Source organism: Sinocyclocheilus rhinocerous, unplaced genomic scaffold (genome assembly GCF_001515625.1).
Source record: "Sinocyclocheilus rhinocerous isolate Xijiao unplaced genomic scaffold, SAMN03320098_v1.1 scaffold56, whole genome shotgun sequence".
NCBI classification, from domain to species: domain Eukaryota; kingdom Metazoa; phylum Chordata; class Actinopteri; order Cypriniformes; family Cyprinidae; genus Sinocyclocheilus; species Sinocyclocheilus rhinocerous.
Genome location: NW_015649227.1, coordinates 261990 through 287518, shown reverse-complemented (window position 1 = coordinate 287518; position 25529 = coordinate 261990). Strand labels below are relative to the sequence as shown.

General features: G+C 39.2%; 2 protein-coding genes across 4 annotated transcripts in view; both read left to right on the top strand.

The window, feature by feature from the left end:
* Nucleotides 1–4987, top strand: part of LOC107710401 (zinc finger protein GLIS3-like) — a gene marked incomplete at its 3' end in the record, with an annotated part of 36582 nt that extends 31595 nt beyond the window's left edge. The window contains exons 9-10 of the mRNA XM_016515166.1: nucleotides 3487–3592; nucleotides 4943–4987. Coding sequence (XP_016370652.1) covers nucleotides 3487–3592; nucleotides 4943–4987 — 151 coding nt within the window. The remainder of the gene's footprint in view (nucleotides 1–3486; nucleotides 3593–4942) is intronic.
* Nucleotides 4988–8101: 3114 nt separating this feature from the next.
* The window catches only part of LOC107710408 (transcription factor RFX3), a 24201-nt gene continuing 6773 nt past the window's right edge, over nucleotides 8102–25529 (top strand). The window contains exons 1-11 of one of the 3 annotated variants that reach the window (XM_016515175.1): nucleotides 8102–8270; nucleotides 15046–15170; nucleotides 19024–19115; nucleotides 19891–20140; nucleotides 21763–21837; nucleotides 23138–23319; nucleotides 23433–23552; nucleotides 23779–23903; nucleotides 23982–24094; nucleotides 25050–25165; nucleotides 25247–25401. In XM_016515175.1, the coding sequence (XP_016370661.1) occupies nucleotides 15051–15170; nucleotides 19024–19115; nucleotides 19891–20140; nucleotides 21763–21837; nucleotides 23138–23319; nucleotides 23433–23552; nucleotides 23779–23903; nucleotides 23982–24094; nucleotides 25050–25165; nucleotides 25247–25401 (1348 nt within the window). In that variant the 5' untranslated portion in view covers nucleotides 8102–8270; nucleotides 15046–15050. Of the gene's footprint in view, nucleotides 8271–8608; nucleotides 8729–15045; nucleotides 15171–19023; nucleotides 19116–19890; nucleotides 20141–21762; nucleotides 21838–23137; nucleotides 23320–23432; nucleotides 23553–23778; nucleotides 23904–23981; nucleotides 24095–25049; nucleotides 25166–25246; nucleotides 25402–25529 lie in introns of those variants that run through there. The other 2 variants (XM_016515176.1, XM_016515177.1) reach the window with 2 other exon arrangements.

The following is a 25529-nucleotide window of genomic DNA, read 5'->3' as shown; positions in this document are numbered from 1 at the left end:
GGCGCAGCTCTATTCTGGAAAAGGGGGCGGGGAGCAGCAGCTCATTTGCATTTAAAGAGCCAGGCCCGAAAAACAGCGTGTTGCTGCTTCCACTCAAAATAGGCATTTTCAGAATGATATAATAAATGATCTGTGGGGTATTTTGAGCTGAAACTTCACAGACACATTCTGGGGACACCAGAGACTTATATTACATATTGTATAAGATTTAGTATCATTGATTGATTTTTTTTTTTAGTTAATATTTTGAATTAGACTTTATTTTTAGATTTTCTGTTTTCACTTTAATTGTAAAGTTTTAGTAGTTTTGTTGTGTTTTTTGTTATTTTTATTTGTGCTTTTTGTCTATATAGTATTTAGTTTTAGTTTATTTAGCTTTAGTTATTTTAGTGCTTTAAACTAAAATGAGAAATGTTGCCTTGGCAACTAGTTGAAATAAAATAAGTTTACATTTTTGATTGATTTTTTTAGATTTAATTTTAGTTAAAATTTATTTTAAAGTAACAAATTTTTGTTTCTCCTTTAGAATAACATGCATTGATGGATCATTCACAATAAGCAACATGAATTATGATTTCATGATGACTTTGAAATCAAGCCGAGCTTTAATAGTCCTGGTCATGCCAACTTTGTCAAGTGACATGTTCACAAAAACATATCAGAGATCTGGATTTTACTAATTTAATTCACTGATTGATTAATTGTCTGCTCACATTGAAGGAAACAATAACGATATTCGATTTCCTCGCTGTCGTTATGACAAATGAGTGCGTGTGAGAGTTTCGCCGCCCTGAGAATCACAGCAGCCTCTTTCCTCTGTAACGTCCCTGCTGGGCTCAAACTTGTGAGCTAGTTCACTCAACGTCTGAAAGACATGAAAAAGGAGAAAAGACGGCCGTTCATGCATCTATGACTGGAGAAAATGAAGGTACATTTGTATTCACTCAAAGATCAGAGTGCTGAAAGACAGGTTAGCCTCGACACCAAGCTGGCATCACTTCTATGCACCAGTGTCTGTGACGCTCCTTTCAAGCTTGATGAATCGAGTCTAATAATCCGCGCTGGGCCGCTGAATGCCGTATGTTTTTGGTCGAACCTCAATCGAGTAAGTTGCCACAAACTGAATCACTGTCTAGTTGACATTCATTTGGAGTTTCCCTTGGCGGAGTGAATCGCTATGACTGATTCAAAAGCGTCTTTTCTTTCTCTCTGATCTGCGACAAATGCGTTCCTGGTTGTCATGGCTTTATGGCTGCGAGCTCGTAGTTGCAATAATCTGATTGAAATAAAGCAGGCTTTTCTCTGGTGAAAGGCTCCACTGTGCTTTTGTGTGTTTTACACATCTGCGGTGGCAAGAGCGTTTGGGAAGAGGTTTATATTTTTGGAGGCGCATTCCTCCGCTACAAAGGCACAGAGAGGAACCTTTTCTGCCTTTCTGGAACCAGATGCGCATGGCTTCTCGCTGCTCGCGATTGTCCCCGCGCCGGCGGTGGGCACGCCATACGCCACGGGATCCAAGGAAGACAATCGGCTTGTGAGATCGAGACCTGCTCTGCCTCATTGGTCCCGCGTTAGCCGACGCTATAGCCACCGACCAGAGAGCACCAGGAACTCAATAAGAGAATCATAAAATGCGAGAAATACCCAGGCAATGGGATCAGCGTAATTACCTCGCTTTGTGCTTAATCAGTTGTGAAATGTACCTCTTACCCCAGATTCTCTGTTAAAAGCAGCTCGTCTGTTCCTGTGCCACTGTTCTGATGCACTTTTTACATCCAGGAATAAACACAATGCTGCTTTGGACGCCTGTTAGAAATGGAGCCCTGAAAGAGTGTCATTGATCTCACTGGAAACTAAATCAAACATCTGAAAATCATGAATCAATATGCTTGAACTTAACAGGTACAATTCAGGCAAAATTATTCGTTTTAAACCCATACTTATTCAGTGGAAAACATCACATGAAATGTTCAGTTGAACATTCATGCTGTTATTTCAGAGTAAGCTGCGCAGACTCAAGCTCTAATTGAATCACTACTGCACAGACTCTGGCTCCAAATGAATCACTACAGCACAGACTCTGGCTCCAAATGAATCACTATGCACAGACTCGGGGCTCCAAATGAATCACTACTGCACAGACTCGAGCTCCAAATGAATCACTACAGCGCAGACTTGAGCTCCAAATGAATCACTACAGCGCAGACTCGAGCTCCAAATGAATCACTACTGCACAGACTCGGGGCTCCAAATGAATCACTACTGCACAGACTCGAGCTCCAAATGAATCACTACAGCGCAGACTCGGTCTCCAAATGAATCACTACTGCACAGACTCGAGCTCCAAACGAATCACTACAGCGCAGACTCGGTCTCCAAAAAATCACTACTGCACAGACTCGGGCTCCAAATGAATCACTACTGCACAGACTCGGGCTCCAAATGAATCACTACCGCACAGACTCGGGCTCCAATTGAATCACTACCACACAGACTCGGGCTCCAAATGAATCCCTACAGTGCAGCCTTGGGCTCCAAATGAATCACTACAGTACAGATTCAAGCTCCAAATGAATCACTACAGTACAGACTCAAGCTCCAAATGAATCAATAGTTCATCTTGGCGGCTGTTATAGTAAAAACAGTAAAAGTTTCCGGAGAATTCCACATGTAAATGCTCATTTCATATGCAAAGATGTTAGCCAATCATAGCAGTGGGAGTTTCATTTGAAGTCTAACCCATCTCAAAAAGAGACTAAATTCAGGAAAATTACTATTTACGTATATCTAAATTATGACCGTTTTTGATGAAAAACAAAAAACAAAACAAAAAAACATACTGAGATTATAAGTGCACCTCAGGTGCAAACATTATAAAATAAAATTTAAAAATGCATTTCATCACTCGTTGTCAACCCATACTTGTTCAAATGAAACATTCATGCTGTTATTTCTGAGCTGCATGCAAAAATATTATCAGTTCACAAATCTGACTTGAGATGTAGTCTAGTATCATAAATCACACCGTGTTCTTTCATTGAGCCTACTTCAGCAACTAAGCCTGGTTTCTCTCAAGTTTTTTTTTTTCCATTTCTGTCACCTGATGGAGTTTGGGTTTCTTGCTGCTGTCGCCTTTGGCTTGCTTAGTTGGGGTTTAAAAGACACTTAATATTCAATATTAATATCTGCACTGATCAGATGTGAACAAACTTGAACTGAACTGAATAATGACACTATTGTCTTCTGTACACCGTAACATGATAGTAATCATAACAGTAGGGTTAGGATATACTACTGAATAAACACTTTAATTATAGGAAAACGTCTGGAACAACATATAAGGAGTAAACGATGACAATTTTCATTTTTGACTGAACTACTGTACTGTAAAAATGCATTAACCCACTGCCTAGATTTAATATAAATATGATTTATTATTGTAAAAGCATCTCATTTCTCAGGCTCAGGGTTCCTGTATCACATCAGGTGTCCCCGGGCCCTTCAGCGCTCCTGTCATCTCACCACACACTGGGCCAAAACACTCACAAACTACCCAGATACCCCAGCCATCCCAGGACATCCCACCCTGACAGTACGTCCCCGTTTTCCTTTATATCCTTATCTAATCTATTTCATGCAAAAGGTATGACGATGTTGTAAATTAAAGTATGGAAAATATCCCTAAAAATAAAGTTTCCACAACCAGTTTACAAAAACTACAGCAGCGTACCAGAACACTACAGCTGCACGATTTGGTAAGAAAAAAATTAATAAATTGCAATATACACAAAATAATGATCTTTAAAAAAGCATCATATGACCCCTTTAAAAAAAAAGATACTGGCCAAAATTGTGATTCTATATAAATATGGTGATAAAATATTAATAATAAATAGTATTTTTTAGCAGTAATAGTATTATAACTATTAAATAAAAATAGTAAAATTATTTAAAAACTAAATAGGAAATATTACTATTGTACCACTACAATATTACAGTGAAAAAAATGCTATTGTAATATTTTACTGTAAAATAATTAAATATTTAAGAAAAATATTATTATTATTAATTATACTAAAATTAATTTTGCATTACAGCTGTAAAGTTACAATATAAATTTTTATGGATGTCTCAATGGCTTTATTTTCAAATGTTAAACCATCAAACTTTTGTTGACTGATATTTGCATTAAAGTGAACTTTTTACAAACTTTGTAAAGCAACCTGTTTACAACGGCAACATGCACTTTTTTTTTTCCTGATAAAAAGCGCAATTTAAAATATATATAGTATAATATATATATATAGTATAATATAAAATATTATAGAGAAAGACAGAAAGCTAAATTTTCCTGACCGATTTCATTGTAGATTACAAATGTAAAATAACAATATTAATGGAACTTGTCACATTTCACGTTGTGTTATAATCGCACTAAGCCATACTGTGATTTTGGTTTTTATTTAGATTAATTGTGCAGCAAAAGAAAACCTAGCAGCCATCCTAGCAACCAGATAACACCCCCCTAGCAACACTAATAGGCAGCACATGTGTGTGGCATCCAACACTACACATAAGGACATTTACATACAAGCCACATATGCAGTAAGCAGATGCCAAATGCATATTTAAGACGTGACTGTAAGCGGAGAACAAACTGATCAGCACTGAATGATTCACAAACTGATCCTTCCACTCTTAGAGCAACAGATTGCAGTCTGTCAGGCGAAGTCAAAAATAGATGCACGTCTAATCTCATCATACAGATTGTATAAAGTTCTCCCAAGCTCAAATGTCGCCCTGAGGAGACATCGTTCAAGCCTGGAATCTAATAAATGAAGGACGCAGTAGTTGGATTACAGCAGATTATAATGTCATTTGGTGTTGTGAATAATCAAATGGCATAATGTTGTTGTTTATTTTTTTGCATTAACACCGTCAGGTTTCTCTGCTGATGCCCAGACCGTGTTCTCATACGGTGACCCACCGCACATTACTCCCTGTTCCATGATGCAGATGCCCATGTTTGAGGACAATCTGGGCTCCTCAGACCTGCTGCACACAACTCTGTCAGGCATCGCTGGTAAAAACACAGACAGATACTATAAATCAGCCTGGTGTGCGTTGCAGAAACTAGCATGCTTATGGTTCTGTGTGTTTGTGACAGCAGTGTTCGACTGCCAAACCGGACCGGAAGAGTTTCTGGGAGAGCAGGTGCCTTCGGTGCCGGAGGACAATTATCTTCACATCCGTAGCGTGGAGAGAAGCCCGAGCCGGATCTCATGTGTCTTTACTGAAGGGTGAACACATATTTCCCAACAGTGGATCTCATCAACCTGAGCAGCTTTTGTCAACTCACTTGGGTTGTTTAAATCATTGCGGTAGTATTTTGGAAGGACTTTCCTCATGGACTCCTAATGGATTTTTTATACACTGTATAAGCACAGATGCCCTGAAGTATTTGGACGTTTAAGCCACATTAAGCCTTCGTTGGATAAAATATTGAAGCAAGTGTTTGTATCTGTGCACCTCAAACGCTGACAGATCTTTTTAATTTTGCCAAATGTTTAGCTTATAGGAATCGTTCACCCAAAAATGAATATTTGCTGAAAATGTGCCATCTGAGATGTGGATGAGTTTGTTTCTTCATCAGGTTTGTAGAAATGTAGCATTGCATCAGTGTCTTTTGTCTTCTCCAGATGTTAACTGATGGACTGGAGTGCTGTGGATTACTTGTGGATTATTGTGATGTTTTTATCAGCTCTCATTCTGACGGCACCCATTCACTTGCAGTGAGACACTGATGCAATGCTACGTTTCTACAAACCTGATGAAGAAACAAACTCATCCACATCATAGAAGGCATGGCAGATTTTTGGGTGAACCATTCCTTTAAAAAGAGTGTTTGTGCATCTTTCTTTACAATAAATGACATGCTTTGATATTTTAAGTATACAAATATTTTTGGGGGGCCACTATATGTACAGTAAATAGTTAATGAATAAGCAAAAATAATGCACTTATCACAGATTATAGCCATATTGATGTAAATATTTATACATAAAGGATATGTTTGTAATGTTTTACCGACTTAAAATCATCTATGAACATGAATTGCCTTTAAGGTTTACATATCCTCGTCCAGTTTGTGTGAACACCTTTTAATTGCTGATCATTGACAGCAGTAGAGTATTTTATTTTTGAATAAATTCCTTCATAACACAGACCAGAATGTTGACTAAAAAAAAAAAAAAAAAATCACATTAATACAATTTATTGCTTTTTCTTTAATACTCTGTTATGATCTAATCTAGAGCAATCTATCTGTTAAAATTTTTTTGAAAATATACATGTTTGAAAGTAGTTGCCACAAAAAAAACATCTGTTTTAAAAAGTAATTAAGAGTACCAATTGGAGTTTTTAAATATACTCATCTGGTTCTGTTTATTCAGCAGATGTGGTCAGAATTCAACACTTAATTACAAGAGAAAGTGGTTTGGCGCTTTAGTCCCGCCTTTCTCTTTCATCTCAACCAGAGCTGCTTTGGAAAGCCCCGCCCACAAGGTGACGGGCGCCTCCTATTGGTGCATTACATACAGTGTGTGAACAGCCCACAATATTACTTCTTTTACAATACACACTTGCGTTAGTAGTATCAGATTTTATGATAACGCAGGAAATGTTAATAATTGTACTTGATTAGGCAAATAAAGACACATAAACCACAAAACACATTAATACACACAGCTGGGTAGATTACTTGAAAATTGTAATCCGTTACTGCTTCCAAATTACATGACAAAAATTGTAGTTAGTAACGTGATCCATTACAATACACATTTTAGGTCATATAATCGGATTACTTTTTGATTACTTTTGACCTAACTTGTTTCTCGTATTGATTTAAATAGGATAATCTTGTACCATACTGATATAACAATGCAGAGAAAAAGAACATATATTACATTCGTTGTTAATAACATAATGAAGTGCATTAAACATTACGTAAAGGTTTCCTAAACTGGAGTTTGTGAAGGAATTCCAGGGGGGTCGTGAGTTTAAAGAAAAGCTCATATTTAATTAAAACATAAAAATCTAAAATTAAAATTAATATATTTTAAAATTACAACAATAAAAAAATAAAGCACTTACTAAAAAATTGATAGTTGTTTACCTGCATGTCATGTGACTATTAACCAACGCCACAGAACTGTGAACATGCAAATGCGTAACTTATTAAATTATTACCTTAAAATCTCAGGGGAGGATTCAAATAAACATATTCTGTGAAAGAGATTCGGCTGACAAAAACGTTTGGGAATCCCTGCATTACATGTAAATAAGAAATAACGTGAATTTGTGCATTTTAATGTGTTTGAAAGAAAAAAAGCCTTCCAAAGACACAGTAACACATGGTTAAATAACCTTCTGAGTGATAATTCAAATAAAAATTGATTAGTAGTTGATGCTAAGAAAACACTTCTTAAAATGTAAATGATTTTTGTAAGTCCAGTGGTCAAATGCTGTGTGGCCTCTCAATGTTGTGCGTAATAATAGCCACCTGACTAGTGACTGGTCTTTTTGGAACTTTTGTTTTTGTTTTTTTGTCTTTGTGTGAATGTCCACAACACTCTGAATGTGGAGGAATTGGGGAGAATCAGTAAATTATGAATAATTTATTGCTATTGTGTGAATAATACGCAATCATGTAAATCAATAAAAAAAGTAACTGTAGTCTGATTACGAGGTTTTTTTTTTTTTATGTAATTTAATCTAATTACAAGTACTTACTTTTTGGAATCTGATTACGTCATCCAGATTACATTTAATACGAAAAAAAAGTAACTGTAGTCTGATTACGAGGTTTTTTTTTTTTTATGTAATTTAATCTAATTACAAGTACTTAATTTTTGGAATCTGATTACGTCATCCAGATTACATTTAATACAATGACTCCGCCCTCTTTCCAGGTCGGTTGAACGGAGTTCTAGCGCAGCCGTCAGTGGCCCCGCCCTTTTCACACAACGTCAGGTTTGGTTGCGCGCTGAGCTTTATATGCTCACCGCCGTAGGCTCCGCCTCACTCCGCAGCGTCAAGTTCGTTTGCGCGGCGAGCTTTATAGCAACCGTTGCCCTGAGCTGCAGCGCCATAGTCACCGTAGTCCTGGCGACTGTAACCCACCAACAATAACAACAACACCCTCCTCCTCTCCGCTCCATCCTTACCACCACCTTCCTACCATCCTCATCCTCATCCTCACACTAGTCCAGGTGAATATTTCAATATTAACCGCTCGCTTATAAATGCGCTCAGTGTTTAACCGCTGCATAATGCTCGTGGCTTTCCGTTTCTATGTGATGATCAGAGTAAATATAAAGGGCTTGTGTGTTGTGGAGGTTTTATCGGTGTCGATCTGCTAGCTTTGAGACGCTGCTTCTTTCTCCGATGCTTCATTCTGCTTCTATCGATGCGGCGCGGCCAGATGTTTCTCTTCCCATCTGCTTTCACTCATTAAACCTAAAGAGCAAACGACATCTGTCGCGGTCTGAATAGTGTTTACGAATAGCGTTTGTGAGACCAAAACGGAGAAAACGCGATGAAAATGGTGTTTTATCGAAGCGCCGCATCGTTTTCTCACGAAGCAGGTGTTGCTAAGCGGCTAGCGTTAGCATCGTGAGAACGATTGAAGCGATTGTTTATTAGTTTGCGTTCAAAATCACAACGTTTTGTATGTATTTTCATGTTTCTAGTCGTTAAACGCGCTTTAGTTGTATTAAACATGCATATTTGAGTCATTTCAATAGCTCGGTGTTGCATTATCATTAGCCTCATTCTCATTTGTAATGAAACGGAACGAATTTTCTCTTCACCGAAGTGTTTATGTATTTGTTTTCGGCTGATAAATGCTGCTGGAGGATTTTAAGTGTGCTTCTGTGTGATATAATGCCGCACATGTAGATTATCTATCTGTCTTCTATTGTTATAAAGCAGGAGTTACTCTTGCTAAGCTATTGGCCCTCAGCCTCTGTGGCCGTGTCTCAAAACCTAGTGTGCTGCCTACATAGGGCACCAGAGGCATCCGTGAACAAAAACTCGTGGGCTGGCTATCTGGACCTCATTTTTGGGCAGCTGTCAAGTAGTGAGTATCTCTGTCTAGATAGAGATCACACTGGTTATTTGCACATAAGCTCAGAATCACATTCATTGACTAATTAGTGTCTATGTCACTTGTTGAATCAAACAATCACCAGCAGCTGCTTTTGATATTATAATTTGTAGTTTGTCTGGTTGCATGGCTTTATGCTAAATGAGGAAATGCAGGGAAGCTCATGGGATTGAAGATGCGTCCCTAATCATATTGCTGATGAATGCTGTCAAAATTGCTCCGTTGGTCCGGACATTTTTATATTATCGTCATAATTTAAAGGATTAGTTCACTTCCAGAATAAAAATCTCCTGATGTTTTACTCAGCCGCATGTCATCCAAGATGTTCATGTCTTTCTGTCTTCAGTCGCAAAGAAATGAAGGTTTTTGAGGAATATTTTTTCTCCATATAATGGACTTCAATGGGGACCAACGTGCTGAAGGTCCAAATCGCAGTTTCAGTGCAGCTTTAAAGGTTAGGCTTCCTGACATTTGCAAAGAGTGATGATCTATGGATGAGCTTCTCAAGTCTTTTTTGACGACAGAAACAAACGTATAGACTGCCACTGACACAGTCTTAAGATGCACCAACTAAACTTCTGCTTGGCAGTTCCCATTAGTCTGTAGCCGCTGAAAGAGCATGTCAGTTTTAGCAACATGTGCTTGTGGTCTCTTGGCGCAGCGGCTGCCAGCAGCTGCTTTTGATATTATAATTTGTAGTTTGTCTGGTTGCATGGCTTTATGCTAAATGAGGAAATGCAGGGAAGCTCATGGGATTGAAGATGCGTCCCTAATCATATTGCTGATGAATGCTGTCAAAATTGCTCAGTTGGTCCGGACTTTTTTATATTATCGTCATAATTTAAAGGATTAGTTCACTTCCAGAATAAAAATCTCCTGATGTTTTACTCAGCCGCATGTCATCCAAGATGTTCATGTCTTTCTGTCTTCAGTCGCAAAGAAATGAAGGTTTTTGAGGAATATTTTTTCTCCATATAATGGACTTCAATGGGGACCAACGTGCTGAAGGTCCAAATCACAGTTTCAGTGCAGCTTTAAAGGATAGGCTTCCTGACATTTGCAAAGAGTGATGATCTATGGATGAGCTTCTCAAGTCTTTTTTGACGACAGAAACAAACGTATAGACTGCCACTGACACAGTCTTAAGATGCACCAACTAAACTTCTGCTTGGCAGTTCCCATTAGTCTGTAGCCGCTGAAAGAGCGTGGAGATGAAAGTGTCTCGCGCTTCCCCTGTTGTCTTCATTATAGGCTGAGGAACAGGTGTGTGCCATGAGATGCCGGAGAAGACCTGACATGTGGTCAGTGGAGAGGGGCAGCATGGGATATCACTCCATCCATCCTGCTTCACTGACGACCCGATAGAAATGCAACCTTTGATATTGTGGAAATTAATAGTGATTTTCGTAAAAGGAGCTTCAATTAATTTTCAGAGTATTTTTTTCTCGGAAAGCAATCTAATGAAGCTGATCATGTTATTCCAGGTGTTTCTCTCAGGTCCAGTGTTTTAGGTTTATAGCAGGAGTTACTCTTGCTAAGCTATTGGCCCTCAGCCTCTGTGGCTGTGTCTCAAAACCTAGTGTGCTGCCTACATAGGGCACCAGAGGCATCCGTGAACAAAAACTCGTGGGCTGGCTATCTGGACCTCATTTTTGGGCAGCTGTCAAGTAGTGAGTATCTCTGTCTAGATAGAGATCACACTGGTTATTTGCACATAAGCTCAGAATCACATTCATTGACTAATTAGTGTCTACTTCACTTGTTGAATCAAACCATCACCAGCAGCTGCTTTTGATATTATAATTTGTAGTTTGTCTGGTTGCATGGCTTTATGCTAAATGAGGAAATGCAGGGAAGCTCATGGGATTGAAGATGCGTCCCTAATCATATTGTGAATGAATGCTGTCAAAATTGCTCAGTTGGTCCGGACTTTTTTATATTATCGTCATAATTTAAAGGATTAGTTCACTTCCAGAATAAAAATCTCTTGATGTTTTACTCAGCCGCATGTCATCCAAGATGTTCATGTCTTTCTGTCTTCAGTCGCAAAGAAATGAAGGTTTTTGAGGAATATTTTTTCTCCATATAATGGACTTCAATGGGGACCAACGTGCTGAAGGTCCAAATCGCAGTTTCAGTGCAGCTTTAAAGGTTAGGCTTCCTGACATTTGCAAAGAGTGATGATCTATGGATGAGCTTCTCAAGTCTTTTTTGACGACAGAAACAAACGTATAGACTGCCACTGACACAGTCTTAAGATGCACCAACTAAACTTCTGCTTGGCAGTTCCCATTAGTCTGTAGCCGCTGAAAGAGCATGTCAGTTTTAGCAACATGTGCTTGTGGTCTCTTGGCGCAGCGGCTGACGATGGATGCAGAAATGCAAGCGATCCTCACGTATTCCAGGTTCGCTGCGCAAGTCACATCGTCTAAACAAATTGCAGAGGGTTTCCTAGAGTTGCATCAGGGTCCTCTGTGAGATGAAGTAGTGTCTCGCTTCCCCTGTTGTCTTCATTATAGGCTGAGGAACAGGTGTGTGCCATGAGATGCCGGAGAAGACCTGACATGTGGTCAGTGGAGAGGGGCAGCATGGGATATCACTCCATCCATCCTGCTTCACTGACGACCCGATAGAAATGCAACCTTTGATATTGTGGAAATTAATAGTGACGTACGTAAAAGGAGCTTCAATTAATTTTCAGAGTATTTTTTTCTCGGAAAGCAATCTAATGAAGCTGATCATGTTATTCCAGGTGTTTCTCTCAGGTCCAGTGTTTTAGGTTTATTTTCTGACGTTCCCCCCCGCCCCCGCCCGCTAGTCCGTTAATGGCCAAACCGAGAGGACAAGATGTCAGAAAGCGCTAGTTATCAGCTCACGTTACCACTTATCTACAGTCAGGTGTAGAGTTGAAATGGGGCCGTGCCACCTGTCTGCAGTATCCAGTTGCCTTTCCAATCTCTTTAAGAGATACTGATTGAGTAAATAATTCATATCCATTTCATTTCAAGCTAAACCCTTTGAGCTTCATAGCTCACGAGCGTGTGGGCGGATGCTGCTCGGAAAAAATGTTTCAGAGCATCTACAATAGTTTTTTTTTTTAATTAACATTAATCAAGACTCTTTATTTTAGTGTTTTTAATCTAAACCACCCCTGGCAATGCTAAATATACATCAGCTACTGAAATCACGTCAGATGTCTTTGTTTTATTGATTGTTACTGTATTCTGGTCATTTTCGGTTCAAGCTCAATTGGCGCGGTGGATTGGTTTTTTTGGCCACGCTCTTAAAAAAGAAAGGTTCCAAAAGGGGGGTTTTGTCGCGATGCAATAAAAGAACCATTTTTGGTTTCCTTTTCAGTGAACAGTTCTTAAAAGAACCATTTTTATAATCTTTATTAATCTAAAGAACCTTCTTCCACTACAAAGAACTTGTTGGTCAATGGATGTTAAAGGTTCTTCATGGAACCGTCAATGCCAAAAAGAACCTTTATTTTTAAGTGTAGTGTTTTTATTTTTTTAATGACTGATTCCAATGTCTTGAGATAGCCAGTGCACTTAAAAATAAAGGTTGTTTAATGGCATTGAAGGTGCAATGAAGAACCATGGAATCTTTCCATTCCGCAAAAGGTTCTTTAGAGTTGAAAAACGAACTGGAATGGTTCTTTGGGGAACCAAAAATGGTTCTTTCTGTGGCACTGTTGCAAAAACCCTGTTGTAACCTTTGGTTTTAAGAGTGTATATGCATGTACAATTTAATGATTCCAAATGAGACTCAAACTTTACTGGCCAATGTTATGTATGGCGTCCCAAAAGCGCATTTGACCCCTCACTCCATGCCGGGGCAGATTCAGGGCCGTGGGGGTAGAGAGACAGCAAGTGTTGCCCTCCTCTTGGGCCTTTGTTACCCTTCGGCTTTTGAGGCTGCAGTTGCTCAGTGGAGCTCTGGGTTTAAGTGGCCCACAGGGGAGCGGATGAATGAGAGGAGGTGAAGTCAGCTGGGGTGGGGGGGGGTGTAAGAGGGATCAGACAGGTGCCTGTTTATGCACGGCGGAGGTGAAGGCAGCTGGGGCGGGGGGGTGGAAGAGGGATCAGACAGGTGCCTGTTTATGCACGGCCACAGGGAGCAGGTGGGGTTACTTAAGACAATATAGAGCAGTGCTTCAAGACATTGGACATCAAGTGCCACAATTATTTATCAATTGGTTATTTACCAAAAAAAATCAAAAGTATATATAAAAATCAAACAATGGAATGTATTATTTCCATGAACTGCATACACGGTAAACTAAATTATTAACATGGTCTTATTTTTTCCACACTGGCACATAGTTTGAGTATTTGATTTCTAAATGTCTTTAAAAGTGATTTTTTTTCTCTTCGCAGTCAGTAATTTGCTGTGCAAAATGCATAGCTGTTAATCCTTGTTGCGAGTGAATCTGTATTTAATGTAGTCAGGGCTGGATTTTCCTTCACCTTGTGTAGTTTTGTTTGTGATTTTTAGGCTAAGATGAGGGCATGTCACACAACCCGTCCGTGTTTTATAAGCCATAAACTTCTGTTTCTGCATCTAATTTATCAAGTGTCCAAGAAACAGATGAATGTGTGCTGAAATAGCATAGAGTTTGACCGGACATCACTTAAGTGCACAAATGGATTGTATAATTTGCATTTACCATATTTTCTTTCCTTGAATCTGATGTTATAGAGATTAAGGACACCAGAAAGTAATAAACTAGCGATTGTCATTTGTCACAATGCATTCAATATGTGTCTGATTTGTTAGCATATTTATAAACAGGATGAGGGTTTTATGTGTGTTTACACTACAAATCCACATCTGTTGTAGCATTTCGGAGGACATATTTGTAGCGTTTACCAAGAAGAGTTTAAATTGGATTTTAATTAGAATGTAAGTCTGTTTAATGTAGGATTTTGGTGTAAAAATGAAAAAATCCAATTAAGACACAGTCATCTAGTTTGGAGCCATAAGATGTTTTAAAAGCGGTGCCAATAAACAGAACTGATGTCGATCCACACTGTCTGGCATAAATGTTAATGCTAGAATGCTATCTCTGAATAGTTTAAGCGGGTTCTGGATGAAGCCTGTTGAATCATTAGCGTGTGCATTGGAAATGGCCGTGATTATGTGTGAGGCAGGAATGCTGGGTAATCAGACGTTTAGGGCTGAGGGGGAGGTGAACTGAACACAACACCACCTGCACCCTTCAGGTAAATGAGGAACAGAGGAAGAGGAGGTGGCAGGGAGCCTCTGGGGAGAGATGCTCGGCTGTCAGGAGGCACGAGGGTAATTAACCTGGAGAGACCTGATCATGGAAACTTTTGCAGCTGAGAAGCCTTGGGCTGCGTGTACGGTCGAGCGCCGCTGCTCAAACACGGCTTGTTTACATGCCGCATTACGGCTTGCATGCAGCGGGAGCAAGAAAAACCAATGCGAACCATTCTGACGTACATGTTTTCTTACATTAATGATTTCAGCAATACTGAATTCAGGAGGAACGTTAGCAGCGAGCTGTTGCTGTTGAGATCTCATCGGTTTAAAGCGTGAGCGGAGAGAAGCCAGCCGAGACGATTAAATATTAACTGCATTTATTGCTTTGGGTACAGGCAGCGATCTCCACTCATTGACACACAGATCCCGTCCACATCACCGCTGTGTGTCTATGCAAGCACCCTGCAGAGGACAGGAAGTGTGAACATTATCTTTAATTCCGTTTAGTTAAGAATTCTCCGGTTTTTTTTAAGTGTTAGTATGATGAGGCTTATTAGTAGCGTTTGCAAGATGAGCATCACTATTACTAGTGATTGAAGTGTTTAATTAGGCACAGCGTTTGTCAGTGATGGTGATTTTGTGTCTCCAAGGCGCCATGCAGACCCCAGAGCCAGGCGCGGACTCCACGTCCAACGTGCCCCTCCAGACCAGCGTGCCTGTGCCGTCTGCAGTCAGTGCCCAGCAGGTGGCGTCTCAGGTGCCAGTCCAGCAACAGGTGAGCCCATGTGTGTCTAAAAACCATCACAACGTGTCCTAACCAAACGCAATGCGATACGATTCTAGCAACAAGCAGTTCGTCTGTCCACACCAGTCACGATGCGAATATAGCTATGTTTCCATCACCTTATTTTAATGCGCATTTTGAAGTACCGCATGAGAAACGAGTGATGGAAACGGCAAATTTCGAATAAAAATACCTTAATTTGCAAAAAAGTTTTTACGCTCGGTTGTGGTTTTTGACTTTAGCAAAGTCTGTCATCAAAGTATTTCTGTATAATTGCCTCCCAGAAATGTCTTACACGACACAGTCTTAGCATCCACCTCCGAAAGCAATGACCGCATTCATTGTGTTTCGTCTGCTCGCTCTGAGCCGCAAGTAATTTATTATATATGAAAATTATTATATTCTCCTACTTATCTTAGTGATTTATAGAGCCAGTTTATCAGGAAGTGACGATTTTGTTCTCTTTGATTTGTTGGATGGAAACGATGCTTGTTTGCAAATGTTTTATGCGATATTCCAGTTTTACGCATGAGTTAAATTCGCAACTTCGACCCTGCATTGACAGCAACACGAGTGAAACGTTCAAGGACCAGAAAGCCAATGAGGTCATCTATAAAATAGTCCATGTGACATCAGTGGAATCACAAAAATAATGACTTTATTCAACAATTTCTTGTAGTGCGTCGGAGACTGACACGCAAGAGAAGAAATTGTTGAATAAAGTCGTTATTTTTGTTTTCTTTGCGCACAAAAAGTATTCTCGTAGCTTCATAACATTGTGGTTGAACCACTGATGTCACATGGACTATTTTAACGATGTCCTTACTACCTTCTTGAACATGGTAGATCCGTCGCTGTCTATGAAGATAAACGATGGTCTTACGGGTTTGGAACAACATGAGGGGGAGTAATTAATAACAGAGTTTTCATTTTTGGGTGAACTATCCCTTTAAGCACATAAACAGTACCTGAGATTACCATTGCCATACTCTGTGGTGTTGTTCCAGCCGCGACGTCGAGGAAAAATAGAAAACGTTTCTAAAATAGAATAGCCGCGTGTCGCCGTTGCGGCTGGTTATGACAAAAACTCAGATTAACATGGAAAATACCCTTAGACGCGTGTCGCGGCGTCACGTCGCATGTAGTTAGGACATGGTGTTATAGTTCACCCAAAAATTTAAATCTGCTGAAAATGTGCTCATCCTCAGGACATCATAGAAAACGTTTCTAAAATAGAATTGCCGCGTGTCGCCGTTGCGGCTGGTTATGACAAAAACTCAGATTAACATGGAAAATACCCTTAGACGCGTGTCGCGGCGTCACGTCGCATGTAGTTAGGACATGGTGTTATAGTTCACCCAAAAATTTTAATCTGCTGAAAATGTGCTCATCCTCAGGATCATCCGAGATCAGGATGAGTTTGTTTCTTCATCAGATTTGGAGAAATGTAGCATTGCATCAGTGTCTCAGCAATGGATGCTCTGCAGTGAATGGGTGCCGTCAGAATGAGAGCTGATAAAAACATCACAATAATCCACAAGTAATCCACAGCACTCCAGTCCATCAGTTAACATCTGGAGAAGACAAAAGCTGAAACACATCCATCAATACGTTGCTTCTGGCTAAAATAAGTGTCCTCTCTCCATAATATTGTGGATCATTTTCAGCAAATTGTCATTTTTGGGTGAACTATTCCACATCTCTATTGTATTTGTTAGCAGGAAACAACAACAAACATATGAGACAAGTGTAATCCAGTTCACGAATGAATGAGCCGTGCTTGTAATGAATCAGTCGAAAAGAATCAAACTCATATGTTTAAATCAGTCTAATGAATGACTCACTTACTGCATCTTAGAGGTTTTTTTTTTTTCAATTTAAAAACTGTATTTTAATTTTTAAAAAGTCAGAAAAGTTTTGCCTAAATTGTATTTATAAAAGAAAAATCAGTCAGTAATTCTTTTGAGAGTTTATGGATCCTTTTTACAGACTTTAAAGACGTTTCCAGTTATGAACATTTTAAATCTGGTTATATTTTCCTTTTTTTAATATTTTATGTGCATTCATAACACTATAGTTTGTGTTTTATTACTTTGGCATTAAATAGTGTGGGTGTTTCTAATACGAACTGAAAATTTGACATTTTTCTTTTGACCAACTTAATCTCTTGATATTTTTTTTTCCACTTTTGTAGTCAAAGAAATGCTACTGTGGATTCAAACTCATATGTTTAAATCAGTCTAATGAATGACTCACTTACTGCATCTTAGAGGTTTTTTTTTTTTCAATTTAAAAACTGTATTTTAATTTTTAAAAAGTCAGAAAAGTTTTGCCTAAATTGTATTTATAAAAGAAAAATCAGTCAGTAATTCTTTTGAGAGTTTATGGATCCTTTTTACAGACTTTAAAGACGTTTCCAGTTATGAACATTTTAAATACACAAATTTTATTTGTTGTACTTTCCATTTACCATTACAGAAGTTTAACCAACCATGATGACTTCAGCTTCTGAGAACCCTATATACTATATGCGTTTTTCTGTTTGAATCTCGGTGAAAGCATGGTAAAACTAACATACTGTTGTTTGCTTTACCATCAGCTTGCAAAGCTGCTACTGAAACCACTTATTCTCCAGTCTTTATGGAGATGGGAGTAGGGATGTGCGACATACCGGTAGAATTTCTCCCTGCGATAATAATTAGTCTTCCCACGATAATAACGATAAAGCCTCGTTTTTACTCCAAATTCACTTTCTGTTTGAATCTCGGTGAAAGCATGGTAAAACTAACATACTGTTGTTTGCTTTACCATCAGCTTGCAAAGCTGCTACTGAAACCACTTATTCTCCAGTCTTTATGGAGATGGGAGTAGGGATGTGCGACATACCGGTAGAATTTCTCCCTGCGATAAGAATTAGTCTTCCCACGATAAAGCCTCGTTTTTACTCCAAATTCACTTCATAACATCAGCCGAGTGTTTGAAATAACTTCTTTTTGTGATCTGACGTGGTTTCATATGACAGAATGAGGCAGAAATAATAATTAATCGGTTCAAGCGTTTCTATCTTCTTTTAATTCAGTAACAGCGATAGCTGGACACTTTTGTCCATATAAGGGATTTCCTGGAGCGTCGTGAGTTCTATTACTTCTGTATGAATGAAACAGACATTACATGACATGCGTGTACTCAATAATACTCATAACACCCTATTTTGGGTAAAGATAGGAAAAAATACTTCCCTCTAAAGAAATTTGAAGTAAACATATGCAAATCCATACGTTTTTCTCAAGTGTAGAGAAAAGTACATGTTTTTTTTTTTGTGTGTGTCTCAGTGGATGCATGAGATTTCCTGAATTAAGAAATTACTGTCACAGATTTTTATCATAATAATTTAATGTTTTATAATAAAACCTTAAACCTTTCTAATGATTTATAATAGTTATAGGCCCCCTGCATGTTAACAGGCCACCCTGCCGTTTTCTTTAAAATATAATAATTATTATTATATAAACACTTCCAATTTGTTCCACCATCTCAAACACAAGCACAAAGTCTGAAGATGCACGAGGAGACAAATACACCAACGTCAAGTAGACCTAAAGTTTTATTCTTTTATGTAATTGTTGTATTTTAGGAGCCTATTTGATGATGGGTAAGTTTTACTTTTAGGTCAGTGTTTGTGTGTCTGATGCTCTCACTGCATGCAGCGATCACTTATAGCCAAAAACTGTGGTGAATTGTACTATATTTATATCGTCATTGATATTATCGCAATAAATACCGGAAAATATCGTGATATAGGTTTAGGTCCATATTGTCGGTGTAATTGTGTCGTGTGTTTCAGGCGCAGACTGTTCAACAGGTCCAGCATGTGTATCAAGCACAGGTGCAGTACGTTCAGGAGGAAAACAACGCCGTTTACACCAACGGAACCATGTGAGTGTTTTTATGAGGCGTGAATACATACATGCTCTCTGATGTGATTTTTAAGATGCATCTCAAAACCGTGGCTTTGTATTAAGCGCACATGCTGACAAGTGCATCAGAATTAGTCCCTCATACTGTCGTAGATGAAACCGAACAAGGGTTACATGATTGTGACAAAGTCGCGTGATTGTGTTTAGTAGCAAAAACCTGATTTAGTGCACTCCAGCTCTGTCCTGTCACTGAAACATGCTGCCTCTGATCGACTCAAGCATCAGTGTGAGAATTGTGTTCAGTCACCTGGAAATGACCACAAGTATCAATGAGTGCCCGGCGTAAGAGGGACAAGAGCACTCTGGGATTGTATGCTTTTTACAGAAGATAAACACTTCCATACATTCACCCTCAGCGCAGGTCACCTCAAACTCTCCCATCTGCTTTCTCTCTCGGCAACATTTGGATCACTCATATTTAGAAATTCACTCAGCAAGAGGCTAAGATCTTTTAAATTGGCTATTATAAATAAAATGTCATCAGATGAGGAGAAAGCACATATCAGAAAGGCAATCAGAAGCAATGGTCTCTATAAAATAGTTATGCTTTGGTGATTTGTGTATCCATGGAAACAGCACTCTCACCTGAAGCTGAAAGGATGCCAACCCATCAAGACACGACTTATGTTTCTCAAGTCAATTAAAGAAAAGCATGTGCGCTGATAATGTCAGAAATCATTTGAGTGAAAAAACAGCTAGCAGCCGTGTCTCAAGCGTTCTTGTTTTGTCGGCAGACGGGCGTATTCATACTCCGAGCCGCAGCTGTACAACCAGAACAGCGGCGGGAACTACTTTGATACGCAGGGCAGCTCGGCTCAGGTGAGCACTCACAGCATGGCCAACAACGGGAACGGCGTTCTGGCCATGGGGCTGTCAGGAGGCCAGATCATCAGCAGCTCAGGAGCGTATCTGATTGGAGGAAACTCCATGGATGGCTCCGCCCCTCACAGCGCGGCTCAGGCCACTAGAGCCTCCCCCGCCACGGTGAGCTCCAATCACAGACGCACACGTCATTCACAGTGTTTCAGTGTTCAAAAACATACTGAACTTACTCTAAGTGCTTGGAATGATTAAAGCCAAAAACCGATTTTTAGAAATTAAGGGCTAATATTTTCCTCTGGGTCATTTTTAATGAGAGCCATCTATTGAGAGCCTAAAACACACTTCAAAATCAAATACTTAAATCTAATTTATTAATTAAAATGAATTGTCAATTTGTACAATTATATGTGACCCTGGAGCACAAAACTCCTGGAAAAATGTAAATTTTTCAAAATTGAGATTTATACATCTATCTGAAAGCTGAGACTGCTTTTGTGCTCCAGGGACACATATAAGCTGTTACCTATTAAAGTAAATCAACATATTTCATGATAATGGGTCTGTTCCAAAATGTTGTGAGCTTTCTACTACTATGCTATGCTCTTAAAAAATAAAGATTCCAAAATTGGGTTTTGCAATGCAGAAGTACACTATTTTCTGTGAATGTGCAGAGCTTACGATTGTTTAGCTACTGTTATTAAATAATTAGAGGAATAACAAAGTGCACTACAAACCAGTGCGTTTATGATTATGATAATAAGTGAAAATAATATGATAACAAATATCAGTTTGCAACATCAAGCAGCATAACATACTGTTTTTATTTGACAAAAATAACTAGAAGTGACTAACACTGGAAGCTGCAAATGGTAGCAACCCACTCTTACATTAAAAAGACGTTGGATAGCAATGTCCTAAAAGAACCGCATGCACAAATACTACATACCATTTTTCATTTTTAGTTCGATTGGACTATTTACTGATATAAATAAACACATGCAGTGCAAATGCAAAACAAGGCAGTAAAACTGATAAACATGCCTACCTTTTAGAGAAGCCTTTATGTCAGGTGCACTTATGTGAGATCTTAAAATATTCCCTATGTAGGCAGCTCATTAGGTTTTGGCACAGATTTACTTTAAAATTAGATGTTAAATAAAGGGTCAATGTGTCAATGTCGAGCATCATTAAAGGGTAACCTTTTGATTCTCCGCCAGCTTTTAGTTTTTGCACGGTCAGTACTATATGTAAACAAAGACATAAAATGCATCCTTTTGTGAAAACTACAGATCATACTTCTGCATTTCTGTATCCCCATTCAGAGATAGTTGGATCAAGTCTAGTAGTGCATTATGGGTGATGTGGTTTTCCTACCTTTTTGGCAAAAGGAAACCCCGCACTCATTTTTCTATAGTCATGTAGAAGCCATTTTTTATTAAAAGCCAGCGGTGAATTACCTTTAATTTTGGACTAATTGGTCTCAATGTCAATGTAATGTTGCTCGTGGAAAGCTTTCTTAGACGATTCCGGACCTATTATGGTGGGGTGTTCATAAACGCTTTGCTCAGTTCTGAATGAAAGTTTACAAAAGCTTGAGCATTATTATATCTGCGGTGCTGGGCTGTAGTGTGTGGTTTTGGTGGCTGGGATGCTTTAGTCGGGTTTATTTCTGCTGCTCATCTCTGGTGTCAGTACAGCTCTTTGTCGCTACAGCCTTCATTTGATTTATTTCCCCCCCTTTTTGTTTTTGTTCTCCTTTATTCTTTTGCTCTTTGGTCTATCAGATTGAAATGGCGATTGAGACGCTCCAAAAGTCTGAAGGTTTGTCCAGTCAGAGAAGTTCGCTGCTCAACAGCCATGTAAGTTGTAACCATGACGACCATGCACAGCTTTGCTTTGCACGATCTGCTTCTGTTTCTCTCGCTTTCTCTCTTTCCTGTACTGTGCCATTCAGAAGAGTCACATGATCAATTCGGAACATTTCGTTACATTTGAAAAAAAGTTCTGAAATTGTGTTTATTTCCAGATTACCAGTGTGGACTTTCTAAATGGCACTGTATTTTTTAGGTTATGCAAGTGTTATTTTATTGTAAACGTTATTTTTATTGTTCTTCCATGTATGAACTTTTAGCATTTGTAATATTAACTGACGCTCAGTCATTCCAAACCTGACTTTCTTTCTTCCATAGAACACAAGATGCAATTTTGTTTTAACCCTCTGGGCCTCTTCGGTCATTTTTGACCGAAAAATTGTATGTTTTGAAATTTAAAAAATCGTAGCTTCATCGGAATGAGATGACACTTGGTGACTTTTGTTGCATTAGATATGTGAACACACAAAAAAAAATCATGGACATGATTCGGTTATGTTAAAAGGGTCAAAAAAGTCACACTTGGCTCCTTCGCGGACCAACATAGGAAATGAATGTGAAAAACAAAACAAAAAATATGAAAACTCAGCGAATCTTTTGGTGGTACAAACTACAAATCAGCCACTGTGCAGAAAAAAAAGTGTGCAGCAATCAAACGGTGACACTCTAAAATATCAAGAGTGCAAAATAGACACACACACACACAGAACCTGATACTTATCTAACCAAAAATATCTAAACCTTGACAAAACGTAGTCTTTTAGAATGTCTAAATATATATCTAAATGCAAAACCTGATTAAATGAAGAAATTATGTCTAAAAAAACAACGGGAATCCAAAAGCCTCTGTATATATTGATATAGGGAGCTATGCAGGATTTTACGCAACATTACACACGTTTTTATTTTTTAACTGCTCCAATTGGCACAATTCTCACTTCAAAAAATGGATTTTAAATGCCTTCACTCTATTTTAATGTGAAATGTTGTATTTATTAAAAAAATAATACAGAAATGAAATAATTTAATTTTTTTTTATAATGGAAAAAATAGCTCATTAAAATGGTATAAATATTGCATAGTATCATAAAATTCCCTCAAAATCATAAATAAGAATCAAAAAATATTATTGAACAAAAATGTATTAGATTTGATTTTCCTGAAAAAAAAAAAGTTGTTTTGAGACCGCAAAGGAGCCAAGTGTGACTCCCAAACGAAGAGGCCCAGAGGGTTTTAAAGAAACGTGAACTTTGAGAATCTAGCTGACGAATTTAGCTGTTCTCCACAGCTACAATGGCTCCTGGATAATTACGAGACAGCAGAGGGCGTGAGTCTGCCGCGCTCCACCCTCTACAATCACTACCTGCGCCACTGTCAGGAGCAGAAACTGGACCCTGTCAACGCTGCGTCTTTCGGGAAGCTCATCCGCTCCATCTTCATGGGGCTGCGCACCCGCCGCTTGGGCACCCGGTAAAATCAGCAACTCCGCACCTCTCCTCTCATTGACACATGCTCAGTTCTGTCCTGTACTCTCCACAGCTGCATTGAGTCACAGCAGACTCGTTTTCTCACCTTGAATTTAGAGGGAACTCTAAATATCACTATTACGGGATTCGCGTGAAGCCGGACTCTCCTCTGAACCGGTTGCAGGAGGACATGCAGTACATGGCATTGAGACAGCAGCCCGTCCAACAGAAGCAGAGGTACTGTCGTCTCGGTCAAACCGCACGAAAGAGACAAACATGACAGAAGAGCATGGCGCTTGCAATTCCCAGGAAATGCATGAACTGATCAAATGTATACCTTAAATGCAATGCAAGTCACTTTGGATAAAAGCGTCTGCCAAATGCATAAACGGAAATGAAGTGTTGCCGCCAATTTCTCATTTCGTTTTGAAACCGAGCTCATCTCTTGTTCGCCCTTCTGTAGATTCAAGCCAGTACCGAAGTTGGACGGCGTTTCGGGGGAGAGCTTCTCCAGTGGGGGGCAGCACACGCCCAACGCTGCAGAGCAGACGTTCATCGCTCAAAGCCAGCACCATCAGCAGTTCCTGGGTAAATCATTGGAGACCATTAGCTCACATTCATGTTTCAGAAGAGCTTTACTGAATTTCCCCCGTATGCCCCATTTAGACGGGTCCAGAGCTCTGCCAGAGTTCGTCGAACTTGACCTCGGAGAGCCTGTGGAAGGCGTCGGACCAGAAGACGTCAAAGCCCTTCAGACGCTGTACAGAGAGCACTGCGAGGTCAGTCGTTTAGGACATCGTTACGGTCCAATTCTCAGCTTATTGAGTTCAAGTTTAAAGGCGTTGTCACTAGGCGTGTGCGATATATATCGTCTGCGATAATATCGTAACTGTGGTTTTAACGATGTGCGATTTGTCATTATCAAGTATTTTGCAAAAACCATTCAAAACAGCCCTACATTACGTGAAATCTGCGCATTTAGAGTGCGTTCTTTCACTGCATGATTCAGTCTATTAAAACGCATTTAGAATAAAATTAAGAGACTTACGTTTTAGACACCATATTGCCTGTTTTTGCGTTATTTCGCCAACAAAAATAATTCCAAACAAAGCCACAACGCTGTTTTGCGTCTCTGAGCAACATGACGGCGTTTCGTTCCTGAATGAATCAACCGTTTAAATGATTCGGTTCAATCGCAATGACTCGCTTATTAACAGTGACTTGCTGCCACCTGCTGGCGGTTTTAATTTCACATTCAAAGTATCTTTTATTATTTAAATAATTTCAAATATCAGTATTCAACGTTTTATGTTTAATATATCAAAACATTATTTATGCATTTGTAACTGCAGGTTAAATGCATTCATGTCTTGCATTAAACAGTGTGTAAACACATCTAAATGCCTCTTCAGACGCAGCTTCTGTGTTGATTTAATTTGCTCGGTAACAGCCGAAATGTCTTATTATTCTAATTCACTGATTAAATGTAAGAATTTCAGTAAAAAACAAGTTTAAACTTACTGGAAAGATTAATTTGTCTCGGTGTGAACTGACCACCACACAGAATATGAAGAATATTAAAAACTTTAGGAGTCAGCTGTCCACGGCAGTCCTTAAGATACAAGCACAATAACACGCTCAGCAAAATATCGTCTAATTATCTCGCAGAAAATATCGAGATACTATTTTTTGTCAATATCGCACACCCCTAGTTGTCACCATTTTCACACGTAGGCCATTTTGGACGTAGTGGTGAACCTTCAGTTCAATCTCATCGAGAACTTGTGGCAGACTTTCTGGCGCTATTCTCCATCCAGCTCCGTAGAGGGCGCCACCATCACAGAAAACAGGTGTGTTACTCGTTACCTACCTCTTTGGTGCTTCATCAAGTTTATTAGATTAAACAAGTAATATGATTATTTTTGATTCAGTGGTGTGAGCGAGATCGAGGGCCGCCTGCCGCGGACCACACTGATTCTGCTCTGCCGAAACGAGGCAGTGCTAAAGTGGATGAACACCTGTGATCACCTGATGTATCAGGCCCTCGTGGAGATCCTCATCCCTGACGTACTGAGACCCATTCCTAGTGAGTCTCTCTTTATAGTCATAGCCTCAGAAGGCACAGATCATTATAGACCATCACGACACTCTTTTCTTCAGTGCTTTGTACAGTTGAGATACTATAAACCTTGTTATAAAACGGATAGTTCCGGT